Genomic DNA, 14,358 nt, shown 5'->3' on the forward strand with positions numbered 1-14,358 from the left:
GGCAGGCAACATATATATATATTGTAATATTCTATATGATTTGATATGAAGCATGGGCTCAGCAGCAGAGAACTCCTCGAGTAGGGCCAAGCTGCTTTTGACATGAGTACAAGAGCAGAGTAATGGAAAGCTTACTTAGAGACGACAAAGATACACAGCAGTCATCTTGCCAGGCCCACTAATAGAGGATATGATTTCCAGCAGTGTCAAGAGTACTAAAGTAGAACATGATGCACAATTCATCCCTTTGTGGAACTTGTTCAGCAGTAGAGAGAGAGTCAAAATGCAAGGTCCACCCAGAATTGACACCAGTTCTCCCCTTCCATTGCTGCTATTGTACAGGTTTACACATTAAAATGGGTTATTAAAAGGATAGCTCTAAAATAGTGTGGAGTGGCTGGGTGGATTGGTCTAGTTAGTTCTAGATCTGCTTAGGATTAAAGATCAAATTTAAGCTATGCACTGTAAAAACAGGAATACTTACCCGAGGCAGCACTAAGTAAAGCTGACCTTGTTGTTGTACTTTTCTAGAATAACTATGGGCCTCAAATCCAAGTATGCTTAATGCTCTCAGTTGAAAAATCATTGAGCAACCATGAAACGCTCCCATGAAATTGGGCCGGTTGACAGATTTGAGATTTAATACTGTTGATTAAGAGCTAATATCACATTAAGTCTACATATCTAGAAAGCAACAAGACTGAGGCATCCTCCACTGCATAGAAGTCAACTTCTGAAACATTTTAGACATGACCATTATCACCCTCAGCACACAACATTTATAAGGCAAGGGACAGTTGTGACAACGCAATGGCTTCATTTACAAAGATAAGAAGGTTTACTGAGTTAAGCTGTGGTTGCTGAGATCCCAGTTGGGAAGATGGTAAACTTAACCTTTCATTCTTGGTTGGTTAATAGTAATTATGTTATATGAAGCAGAACAACTTCTTAAGCAACCTCTATATTTAAAAAAGCTGTTATTATTTATAGTGAATTGCATAAAGGATGGTCAAAGCAGCAAAACAGAACACTTGCTGAAATAAATTATAATCGGCCAGGGGTGTGCACACAGTTAACATGATGAGCGTGTTAGCAACCATAGGTTGGGCACAGTTCTTTCTCAGTCGAAGAGCATGGTTGAGTTTAGAAAATAGAAGCCTGATATTCAAAAGAAGGAAATCAGTTGCAAAGCAAGATTAATCGAGATGCTGTGGCATGATTCGGTGCTTTAGGCTCTTGCAGCTGGCTTCGACCCGACGGATGCTAGATCAAACCCAAGTGGGGTCCGCTTAGCCTTCCCTGCTACTAAATAGCAAACCATTTATTTGGTAGATAACAATTTTTAAACACATTAAACATTGGTTTATAATCATTTTCGGCATATATTAACTTATTCATTAAGGTTATTCTAGCCCCGATGGGGATAATAGACAGGGTGATTGCTTCCGAATGTAACATTATTTCATAAGAATCCCCTCACAATCCGTGGTGTTCTATGCAGCACTTGCTTTCCATTTCCCTCAATTTCTTTTGTTAATAGAATGATATTCACTCTTTCTCACAATACAAAGCCTCATTATGAATCATAACTTTATAGTATTACGGTTGCATTATAGTAGCATAATTGTTTAATGATTTCATATGTATTTAGTTTGGGACATATAGAATTATCACATTTTACCTCAACAAACTTTAGAAGTACAATGAGCAGATCTTTAGCTCACCACTAAAGGTGCCTTCAATAGTTGCCTTTCCAACGTACTTTTGCACTGTTGTTAATTACCTCAACTCATGAGGGTTGCTAGTAAAGCAGTGCATCCTGAATCACAAATCTCAGCACGTAATTACCCTATACTTGGTCTACTAGCTGGTGCTTGTGAAATCTTTCTGTGACTTGCCACCCATTTAGTCTTTTTAAATCGGTGTTCCCTGTGCAAGGCATCACTCTTTAGGTACAAAGGAGTCTCATTTGTCCTTTAAAATGTGAGACCACATTCTACATCCATGTATTAGTGTTTTCATCCGCAGAGGTTTGTTTTTAGTAGGAACGATTGTCTTTGCTGTATCAATGCAGATCACAACCTCTAATAGAAATATGCACCTTTATTACAGGTTTTGTTGTGTAGATGAGTTTACATGCAGCACTTCACTGAAATAACATCAAAGTGGTCTATCCAGTGTTGTCTCATGACTGGCGGCTTTGTTGTTAGCAAAGTGTTATCTGTTCATTTTGTTTGTTTTTTCTTCAAATTCAGTCTGAAAGAGTGAGGGTGATCTACAAATATGCCTTGGATCGAATTCCAAAATCACAGGCACAAGAACTGTTTAAGAACTACACCATATTTGAGAAGAAGTTTGGTGACAGAAGAGGAATTGAAGACATAATTGTAAATAAAAGGCGTTTCCAGTATGAAGAGGAGGTGAAGGTGAGTAGGCAGAAAGAGTGCAAAGGAATGCACCTTCTTGATGGGCTACTTTGTGTTCTTAGGTGACCTTTCCTAGGCTAATTCATAAAATGTCTCTTAAGCATACAAAAAGCAATAGCTTATGTTATGACCCAGCTCACTTGTTGCACTCTCTGGCCTTTCTTGGAAACCCATTCTCCTTTTGGACCCTGAAACTTAAAAATGTGCTCATTCTTCTAGACATTATCTTGGGTGATGCACTAAAAGGGCCTAGTCAGAAGGAAAAAATATACAGGAAACGCCTGTACTTTTGAAGGAATAGTTTGTGTAATATGACTGTCAGTTAATGACGAAAGAAAAGAGAAGTAGGATCTTTATTATTGCCCCTCCCCCCATTCTTAATATGTCCTAATCTGACCCCATACTTCTTGTGTCCCTTATTGATAACATGGCAGCATCAGTTCAGAGATAAACCACAGAACAAAACCCCTTTGTCTCAAGCTAAATCAGGGTATAGTGTAGAAAACAAGAACAAAGATTCTTTGGGTCTCATTTAATATAGGTACTAACGCACATTGAATGAGAGCACACAAGGCCTTTCCAAATGGAAAAAAGTATATTCTAGTTGTAACCCTTTGGTTAGTGTCATACATTGCCAAAGTGCAAGCGGTGCAGTGTTTATAACTGATAGTGATGTGAACAAAAAACTATGATAGACATATGTACAAGACCAGGATGTCCCCCATTTACACAAAGTCAGAAGTTCAATTCTATCAAATTAACTCTGTTAAATACAATACCTAGGATGATTTTGTCATTTTGACCCAAATTATAAATTCACTGGGTCTCTTCAGGACAGCAAACGCTGTCTGACTCTACACTTCAGTGCTTTAGGCTATTGTTGTACATGCCAAGTTGAGCAGCTCCAAAGGCCACATAAATGGCGCCTAACAAAAAAAAGCCTTCCAAAAAGTGTCTAGGTCTCCAAATGCCAGATTGACCTACCTGCTAATTGCTGACAGAGATAACAGCCACATCTGTTATCACTCGGAGCAATTAGCAGGCAAATCGATCTGGTATTTGGAGACCTGGACGCTTTTGGTAGCAAATAGTTTATTTCAATGAGTGCATTAATACTGATACTGAAATGAGACCCACCGAATATTTGTTTTAGCATCGGTTCATGGTCATGACCACCCCTACCTCTTTCCCAGTGACTGTCTGGTAAACAAAGTTTAGATTTTTGATTGTGCACTCTATTTTCTTAAATGTTCTTCTTGATTTTCAGACCTGGATTTAGTTGTTTCAGGTTTATGTTTTTCTATAATTTGGTGATGTATTTTTAATGCCTGTCTTCTTCCCATGTTGATTTTTGTAAGGCTAATCCTCACAATTATGATGCCTGGTTTGATTACCTACGTTTAGTTGAAAGTGATACAGAACCCGACACTGTACGTGAAATATATGAGCGAGCCATTGCCAATGTGCCACCCATTCAAGAGAAGAGACACTGGAAACGATACATCTATCTGTGGATCAATTATGCCCTGTATGAAGAGTTGGAAGCAAAGGTATTACTCTCTTTAGCATTTGCCTTTATGTATTGTTTCTTACAATTAAAAAACGCTGCTAACATACATAGTAGTACGCAAACCATGATTTGAAATCAAAAAGATTGATTTCTGAAATGAGAAATAAAGCTTCTTATCCATGAAGAAAAAAAGGGTTAATGCGAAGTTTGCAAAATCACGCTATGTTGTCAGGACACCGTTTCCAGTCCTTTGTTTTTCTGTTACAGATGAGTGTCTTCACGTGTTTATGCTGAACTGGTTAAATGGAGACAGCCCCTACCCAAAAAAATATGAAACTCACAATAGAAAGCCTAGAACTTAAATAAAATATTGTGTCCTGACGACATGTAGTGAGTTTGGCCATAGCTTCTGAAAGCAACACCAAAGAGCATCTGCATGATTCTAGGCATCAAGAGGAGAATTTTTGAATGTTAACAGTATTTCCTAAATATTCTGCGAACTTAGTCGGCTGTGGGAATTTAAGTCTATGTTGGGGCTACACAAATGTACTGTGTTTATAGTCTACGAAGGAGGAAATTAAGATGTACTCTGTAGTGTTGAGCCCACAGAGTTCATGTCGAAGTTAAGGTTCAACTTAGCATGTGCAGTAACCCAACATTCAATAGCAGGGAAAAGGCAAAGTCAAGGGGAATTGGTCATACAAGTAACCTCTTGTGCTGCTCAATAGGTGAGAAGTGGTACATCGAGGTTGTATGTACTTAAATAGTTTTCTACTTACATGCTGGTGGTTTAAACATGATTTGTGTTAGAGGCCTGAAATATCTCGGTGGGATTTACACTTTTTTTCTGTATTTGTAGAAATTGTGGGAGGGAGCAGAGTCTGTGCAATATTTTATGCATGGTCACAAGTTATTAATTTTGTCCGTGATGGGGTGGAATAGAATGGGCGCACTTGAAGCTTGATACTACCTCCGCTATGGGGTTCTTGGTTTTTGGAAGGTTTTGTACATTTTGTAGCTTTTGGTTCTAGAATGAGTGCCTCATTGCTTCATATTAGAATATTATGTACTTACTTTATACTTAAAACTTTGGTGAGCGAAATATGTTCTATTTAATGCTCACCATGTTAAAATGGCAAGTAAAACAAACCGCACAACCTCAGCAGCATCCTTGCCTGAAACCTTCTGCTGCACTTTCTTAATGGATATACTTCAATCTCATATATATATATATATATATCTAGTAACCCACTTACTTGACTTGTACAATCTCTGCAGAAGGCTTTTAGTTCTATCACAAATTCCTCCAAAGTAATCCTTGTTTATTTTTTAATGAAGGGTGCCGATAGACTCGTCATTTAGCAGTGGCTGTCAATGCAGACTAATGAATAGTGGTACCTATCTCCAATGTTCTAAGTGTTTAGAATAATTGACATCAGATATACGTGTGCTGCAAATAAAGGAGCCTAAAAAAATCATTAGATGAAACAAATATGAATGAAATTGTTGAAAATGTATGTGATGTGCTTTTCTTCAGCCTGGCTTTCATCCATTATCTTCCTGTTGTAGAGTGATTTGATTGAGCATTGTAGAGGCTGTTAATATGTAGAAAGTGTTTAAAAAGGATATGTTTTTGAATTTGTTTTTAATCTTGTTTGGGTCTTTCTGTTTATCAACCGACCTATGTCAGGGTTTAAATATGGATTTGAAAATACATTGTTTACGATTATTTATCTCTTGAGAAGCAGTGACATCCCCCTGAATGAAAGTCCACTATAATATGAACTTTGTGTAGCACTAATGCTTCCAAACTGAATAGATTACATTTTAAAAAATCTGCTTTTGAAGATGAATTCACCCACCTTCATATATCAATTTTTCGAACCCAGAAGATGATTGATGGGAAAAGTGTGCATATTTATGTTATGTAAAATCAAAGTCGGTGGAAATGTGTTTTTTGCTGCAACCATTTAACTAAGATATAATTTGCATGTAGGTATTTATCATAATGGATCTGTACGTTTTCCATGTAAGGCCCTAATAAATCTTTTTGAAAGATATTATTGCATGATTTAAAAAAAAAATAAAAAAGGTAAATTAACAGCGTTCGTACAACATCCAAATCTAAAGTGTTCAGTTACATATTTGCTGTCAATGTACTATTTGTATGAATTAGTTTATATGGGTTTTTTTTGGAACCGCAAAAGGAACATACTAAATTAAGCTGCTATGAAAATGGTTATGATGTTTACCGTCTTCTGAAGGATACTTTTAACTGCAGATTCCTCCCCTTTAGAATATCCCCTGGCACCAGACTGGTTTCAGAGATGTAAACAACATATCTCCGCTTGGCGGCATCATCTGGTTTTGCGCCTATTTTGTTCAACCCCAGAAGTGACTACAGAGCCTCTGCGCGCTGACATCAGTTCCGCGTCTTTGTCCCAGGTCCCACATTTTTCCTTGTCAATTGATGAATTTTCTGTCAAAATTCTTTTTCTAAAACTATGGGGTTTAAGCCTTGCATGGACTGTTGCAAACAAATGTCTGTGACAGAGCCCTACGAAGTCTGCCTCTTTTGCTTACGTTTTGTGTACAACTCCAAGTCCTATGAACAGTGGACCCTTATGAACGTGATGGTGATCTGGGAAAAACGAAGGCAAGGTGAATGTTGCTGAACACTGAAAGAAGCCTCAGACGTCCCTCTCCAAGTTGAGGACGCAGCCCCATTCCTGTTTTCGATGACATCCCCACGACCGGTCGTTTTGGAGGTCCAAATCTTCTAGTAAGTCAAAATCAAAGTGTAACGCAAGAAGATCAAGTGAGAACCGTCACAGTCCTGCCAGTCTCAACCTGATAAGCCTCAAGTACGTATGGGTGCCACATCGTCTCGCTCTTTCTCCTCCCACTGAAGAGCCGAAGTAACTGATTTCAATACACCCGAGTTTTGGTTATGTTGCAACAGATTGAGGCTTTATGAGAGTCCATGTTACAAGTTTTCGACACCCTTCTAGCTTCCTCTATTATGCCTTCAATCCCCATGGATCTGCAGAGGCTTTCAGTCGACATACTGCTGTGTTTGCCTTTCAGAAACCACCTCAGGTTCCGCTCCAAATCCAACTTACATTCCGGCATGAAAATCCATGCCAGTCTGTGCTGCATCGATGCTAATGGTGGTAAAGAATGAATGCTGTTCCTTTCGTCCTCTCTGAGTCCGAGCAGATACTCGTGCTGCCTCCACCGGAGTTGCTTCTTGCCACCATGTTGATGCACCTGGCAACAGTTGTTTTTGACTCAGACAGAATTATGCCTTTATCTCAGAGCTGTATCAAAGTGGTCCAACAAATTTTTATCTAGACTGATATCAGCCAGCCAGCCAGCCTTTGGAATGGTGATGAGTGGGAGTATTTTCCACAGCTGGCTGATGATGACAATTTCTATCTGGATTTGATGGACAACAGTTGATTGGATACTTCTCTGGACACTGAGTTGTGTTCTACCACTGGAAAAAAACAGAAAAGAGTGACTTCTTCACTGTAGTTATGAGACTTGTGGCAGAGGTTTTGGTACAAAACTAATGTGAGAGATTTTGCAACGGGGACAAACTATCGGAACCAGTTTTCCCATTTAATGAGTCCCTGTCTTACACCCTTATGGAAACCTGATCTGAGCCCTGCTCCTGTTTTCTGGTGAACAGGCAGGTTGCCAGACACCACAGTCCAGCATCAGGTGACCCTGATTTTTTTTGACGCAGCACCCTAAACCTGAGAGTTTGGTGGTTCAGGCTTCCATTAGTAGGGTGAAACGTAATTATTTTCCCATGACTCCTCCTGACAAAGAATCAAAATGTAAGACATTTGGAGAGTGCTTTCAGCTGTGTGATATACCTATGCTTTATGCAGCATGTTGGACGAGATCTTGCTAACTCTGCAGAAAAAAATTCAGGCCAATTTAGCCTCAAACAGTCCAGAATGATCATATTACATCATCCGCTCTGGACTGGACACTACTGACTGCATCTGCAAAGCAGTTGGCACTAGTGTGGTGTTTCGGTGGCACACTTGGATGAGTGCCATGGACATCTCTGGGGATGCATAAGCCTATTTAATGGACTTCCATTTGATGGGTCTCACCAGTTTGGTGAGAAGACTGATTCTGCATTGGAATGCTTTTAAAGAAAATATAGCAACAGTGCATTGCCTGAGCCTGTCCTTATCCAAATCAGTTTAGCCCTTTTCAAGGCTATGACAACACCCAGTCCATCAAGTGCAGTAAACTTCCCAGTCCCCGCCACTCTGCCATCTTCCTACAAGCCACTTTAGTTGCCCTTAGCTGCACACAACCACTGGGAGGTACTAATCAGATTTTTCCTCCAGGCATGGAAAAGTATATCATCTTACAGATAGGTCCTTCAGATCATCTAACATGGATGTGCCGCCCAGCCATTCCTTTCGAGCCCACCGCACCTCCCACCTACGTCAGAAAATCTCTCAGAGGAGAACTTATCCATCTTGTTCAAAAAGTGCAGGCTCTTTTGGCCTAAGGTTGAGGGTCCCTTGGCCAGGAAATAGGGACTGGATGTTAGTCCTGTTGTTTCTTCATGCTGAAGAAGGACACATTCCTTAGTCCTGTTTTAAATCTGTGCCCACTGAATTCCTTTTTTGTGGATGGAAAAATTCCAGATGGTCACGCTGTCCTAGGATGTGTCTGCCCTGGATCTAGGCAACTTGATCTTTGGTTTGGACATGCAGAACACTTATTTTCATGCTTCCGTCTTGCAGTCCCACAGATGCCACTTGCAGTTCAAGGTGGGCCAAGAGGATTTTCATTTTGCCATGCTCATATTCAGGCTCACCAATCTCCTTCAGGTGTTCACAAAAGTTGTGGCAGCACATCTTCAGAGGTTTCAGATCTCATTTTTACCCCACCTCGACAAATGGTTGTTGAAGGAGGGCTTGACACAGTCAGTCATGAACCACCCCCATATGATGGGAACTTCCTGACATAGTTTGAGTTAACAATCAATGTGCCAAAGTGACCCGACTCCTTTGCAGAGATTCCCTGTCATTCATGCAATCCTGGATCTGATGTAGTTTTGGGCCTTCTCTCCACCACCACAAGTCCAGAGCATATGATCCCGATGCCTCACCCTATGTCCTAGGTCTCGGTGAAAGTGCCTCTGAGGCTTCTGGGCCTGTGACCTCCTGCATTCGATACATCAACTATGATAGGTGGCATATGCAGACTTTGCAGTAGAACCTGATGTCTCATTGGACTCGGCACCAGGGGTATTCCATCAAGTTTTTGGTGGAGACTGCGAAATACCTGCAGTGAGTGGTAGTTCAACAATAGTTGGACTGGTAGCAGGCACCTCTCCCTGCCTTGCCCAGGGCTGACGATGGTGACAAATACATAAGTGCTGGGATGGGGAGGTTGTCTGGAAAAGGTAGAGATCAGAAGACTCTGGTCTCTGCCAGAGAGCAGGCACCACATCAACCTGTTGTAGTTGTGCGCCATTTGCCTGGCCTGAAGGACTTCCTGCCGTCCATCAAAGGGAGGCTGCTTCAGGTGGTCATGGAATACACCACTGCCACATGGTACTGCAACAAGCGTGGCGGGGTGAGGTCCTGTGCCAGGAAGCACTTTGTGTTTCAAACTGGCTGGAGTGCCAGGGCATTTCCGTGATGGTGAAGCCCCTGTTGAGATCTTTAAATGTCACGGCAGGAGAAGCTCAGCCAGCAGCCACTGGCAGATCACAAATTGCAGTTACACTCTGAGGTGGCATAGGGCATCTTCCAGCAATGGAGAGAACTGTGGCTATATATTTTTTACCACCTTTAAGAGTATACAATATCAAAATTTTGCGCACTGGAGTTTCCGACAAGGCTCACTCTCTGAGAACTTATAGATGCGTGGAGTGGAGCACAGGGCACCTGTATACCTTTCCACTGCTACATCTCCTGTAGAGAGTTCAGAAAAAGATCAGGATCGACCAGGCACAGGTTATCCTACCTCTGGCCATGAACATACATCCTCCAATCAGGCTATAATTTTGGGAGAATCTCCTGTCATATTAGCAGAGCAGGTCCATTCACCCGCACCTGCACAATCTGCACTTGTTTCTATGGCACCCATCAACAAAGTCGTTCTATGACTGGTACAGGGATACGTTTGTAGCTGGTGTGACACCCGCAATACTCAGTAATTACAGGCTGAACCCAGATGTCCTGTTATTTGTTTTATCCATGGTCCAGCAAGGACCTGGCTTCAGCACCGTTAAAGGTCATTTGTTGGCCCTTTCAGTCGCTTTAGATGTACTATCCATCTTCTTTGTTTAAATCAGTTGTTGTGATGCACTTTCAAAAAGGTTTGGCTCATTTTCTTCCTCGGAAAACCTTTTGCAGTGCCGCAGTGGGATCTGAACTTGGTCCTCACTTTCCTCATGAGCAATCGATTCAAACCCATGAACAACTGTCCACTACGTCTCCTGAATCTAAAGACTGCATTTGGTTGCGTTGACTGTGGTTTGCAGTGTGTGCAAACTCCAAGTTCCGTCTTTGTAGCCACCTTATACTACCTTTCCCTCAGACAAAGTGGTAGTACGGACCAAAGCTGCCTGTTTGCCTGAAGTTGCTACTGGTTTTCACGTTGGACAATCCATCCTCATACAACAGTATTTGCCCCATCTCACCCCTCGAAATAGAAGGAGAAACTCCATTGGCTGGACTGTAAAAGAGCTTTAGATTTTTACATCATTTGCACCAAAGACCATCAGGTGGACTATCACCTTTTAGTGGGGTTCTCTGGGACAGAGAAAGGCAATTAAGTTCAGAAAAGAACTTAGTCAGCAAGGATCGTCCTCTGCATCAAGATCTGCTATACAATGGCCAAGAAGCAGCATCTATGGAGTTTAGGGCCCATCCACTAGGCCCAAGAATGTTAAAAAACTGCACTGGCACGTGGAGTACCTGTACTTGAGATCTCGCGAGCTGCGACATGGGTGTCAATACACATGTTCACGAAGCAGTCAGTCTTGCAGGACATTTTGTTCTGAACCATCCCACAGATATATACCCTACAGGATTTTGTGTTTTGAAAAAATAAATCGCAAAATTGGGACCTCTGTAAATTTTAAAGCAATCCCGCAATTTTTACAAACCCCCTTCCCTTCAAAATCATTAAACTATCCTTTTATTGACCCTGTGCTGGGTCAATAAAAGGCAGGTGGCAGTAGTAGTTTGCGTGGTATGTGACAACACTACAAGCTTCCTGGAGGCAGAGCTGACGTTAAAAAAGCTCAAAATAAAACGCTGCTTCCAACCCCTCTGCATTTTGAATCTTTCTCATCACTCCTCTGTCACAATTCTAGAACCTGCCCGCCACCCATGCAGTTTACTATTCCCCACCATCCCCTTGCACCTACTGCAGCCCCCTGCCCCCCCGGCATGACATTAACAGCTCCCTTCAGCAGAATGTACTTCATGCTGGGAAGAGACATATCCAGATATTACCAGAGAGAGCGCAATTTCTAAATTGAAATCTGCACTCTCTTGCATCAGACATACCTCTTTCCAGCGTGGGCTCTTTGCACTCTGCTGGTTTGTTGGTTGTGCCACAATATTTTTGTGACTGGAACATTGGGCACCTATCGCAAATATTGCTTTTTTGGCCCAATATTATTGTTTTGTGGCCACTAACTTCAGTATACCTATCCGTGATATCCCTACCATCTTGGGAGATACAGCTTTTATATATCTATTTTGAAGATGAAGCATTTGCAGTTACTAGTATTGATCGCACCAGGAAGTTACTTACCTTCAGTAATGCTCTTTCTGAAGGGATACTCAAGCTGCAAATTCCTCACTAAGCTCCCCCTCTTTGTTCTCTGGAATGGTCTCCTTTCCAATATAAAAAGGTCCCAATCTAAAAATCTGCACACTGGTATTGCTGAATATTGTTGCCTTCCAAGTCTGAGGATGTGGACAGAGTCCAGAAAGAAACTGATATCAGAACACAGGGGTGCCGCTTATATGCGACTCCATGGTAAATTCCAGAGCAGAATGAAGTTGGCATGGAGATGCACAATGTCACCTTCTGGCATGAGGGAGCAATGCTGTTTGTCTTCCTTATCTAGTACGGCACATGTGGATATTCTAAAGGCGAGCAATCTGCAGTAAGATATTGTATCCACCGGCATTGCATAAGATAACTTTTTCAATTGTGCTGTACATAATTTCACAATTCTGTTTGTTCTGTAGGATCCAGAGAGGACACGACAAGTGTACCAAGCGTGTCTAGAACTCATCCCGCATAAAAAGGTAATGTTTTCCAGTCTCAGTTGATGTTTATGGCAATGTTGTCTTTTGTTAAAACTTGTACCTATATTCATGTTGCCTGTCCAGTATAGAGAGCACATCCTCTAGTCTCTTAGTCATGGGCACCACAATAGTAAAACCTGCTTAAACACACATTCACTCCCATAAGTCACTGCCAATATTGTTGAATGCCCCAAAAACTATTCTCTAAGAGTTGCTTTAACAGCTTTTAAGAGGGGGTTAGGATGAGGGGATGCTGTAATTATAGCACCAGTGTGTAATCTGTGGGTCAGAGGTAAGCACACTAGCACACTGACCTACTTTCTGGTGGAGGCAGAGCGGATTGGAAACGGGAAGAAAAGTCTGGGACTGGTGGTAAAACAAGCCACAGTGGATGTGTGACTCGTAAACAGGGCACAAGTCGCAAAAAAAAAGTGGGGGGGACACGATCACCGGAGGTGACGTCACGAAAGGTGCCGATCTCCTCGTCCCAGAGAGGCCAAAGAGTGAAGTCCAGCTGTTTGGCACCTGTAAAATAAGTGGGGGGACGCCGTCCACTGCGTGGTACCCAGACTCGAGCCCTGCTCGTAAACCTCAAGGCATGCTCCAAGGGAATGGGCAGGCAATGTTCGGGCATGAAGGTGGTGTAACTGTTAAAAACACTATTCTATGGCTGTGCCCATGCTCGACACCAGAAGCCCCTCACCCAACCTTAGTGTACCGGCAGCCTACCTCAAACTGGGGTGATGTTATGCCAATTTTAGAGCACGCAGTTCCGTTGCCAACTCCCTATGGTGCTGTTTGGTATTATGGAAGTTATATAAGCACAGCAGGATAGTATGTCTCATAAAAAAAAAAATCTACATCGCATGCACACCTTACTTCAAGTTCCATTAACTCTTAAATAGAAACCTTTGAACTGGTAAACATGATTTGAGTCTTGACATTGACTCAACATCCTATGATTCAGGGAAAATAACTTAATCTCTCCGTGCCTAAAAATGAATATGTCCATCTTTAATGCAGCAGGTGCTCATGTAAAGCGCTCTGATACCTCCCAGGTCAAGTTCATGCTGTATAAAACTGCAAATAAATAACAAAATAGGCCACACTAGCTTGTAATTTCGCTGCTTTGCAGGAAATGAAGCCCAGGTGGGAGGAGAACAAGGAGCTTGTAAAAGTGTGGAGTGCTCAAACACAAAGGGAAAAGAAGATCCTAAAACGGGAGCAGGGGATGGACACAAGTTCTGCATGCTCTGCTGGAGGGTTAAACACAAGAATATGCATGCCATGGACAAATGGGGTCAAAAGATATGCTAACAATGATGGAGAGAGCAAACAGTAAGCCTATGGGCAGGCTGGAGCCCACAGATTGAACACAACAAGACTGCGTATGCACTGTCTAGCCGAGACCTAATTATAGAGGATGAAAATAATGGACCTGTCAGAAAAAAGCTAATGGGCCTTTCTGAATCTGAGTGAAACTACTCGGAGCTCAAAAAATAACTTTTTGGGCCTGATTCACAATGGGCCTCTGCCCTCGGGGCGGAGGCCTAGCAGTTGGGGGGGGGGGGGGGGGGGGGACATGGCAATGGAGCGGAGTGTCCGCAATGACCCATAGTCATTAAGATGGCATATACTAAATAAATGTATCTGCAACAATGTCCAAAATGGTATCATTTGAATTCAAAAAAGTATTTTATCAGTCCTACAATGCTTAGAAAATGTATTGTGTAAATAAATTAATTACAAGAGGTATGGCCGGTGGTAATCGGAAATAAATTATTATGGGCCATATGTATCAAGCAAAATTGCATTGGCAAACGCCTGTTTGCGGATGCAATTTTGCCAAATGGTATGTATTAAGGCAAAATAAGGAATCTCAAAATTTGCAATTCCTTATTTTGCGATTGCATTTAAAGAATCGCAAATTTTGCGATTCCTTAAATGCAATGTAAGAAGCACCAAAAAAGTGGAATTTGGCCTTAAGGAATCGCAAATTACCACCAACTTCAAGTTGGTGGTAATTTGCGATTTCTTTGAAAAATGCACCTTTTTGCATTTTTCAAAGTGCAATGTGAAGCACATACATGTCCTTAGGGCATGTATG

At 41.7% G+C, this 14,358-nt stretch overlaps 1 protein-coding gene across 1 annotated transcript in view; it reads left to right on the forward strand.

The window, feature by feature from the left end:
- CRNKL1 (crooked neck pre-mRNA splicing factor 1) overlaps positions 1–14,358 on the forward strand; it is a 168,764-nt gene that overhangs the window by 98,087 nt on the left and 56,319 nt on the right. Inside the window, exons 7-9 of the mRNA XM_086927520.1 lie at positions 2,256–2,426; positions 3,785–3,976; positions 12,192–12,251. Of these exons, the coding sequence (XP_086783646.1) occupies positions 2,256–2,426; positions 3,785–3,976; positions 12,192–12,251 (423 nt within the window). The remainder of the gene's footprint in view (positions 1–2,255; positions 2,427–3,784; positions 3,977–12,191; positions 12,252–14,358) is intronic.

Source organism: Lissotriton vulgaris, chromosome 6, assembly GCF_964263255.1.
Source record: "Lissotriton vulgaris chromosome 6, aLisVul1.2, whole genome shotgun sequence".
Taxonomy (NCBI): Eukaryota; Metazoa; Chordata; class Amphibia; order Caudata; family Salamandridae; genus Lissotriton; species Lissotriton vulgaris.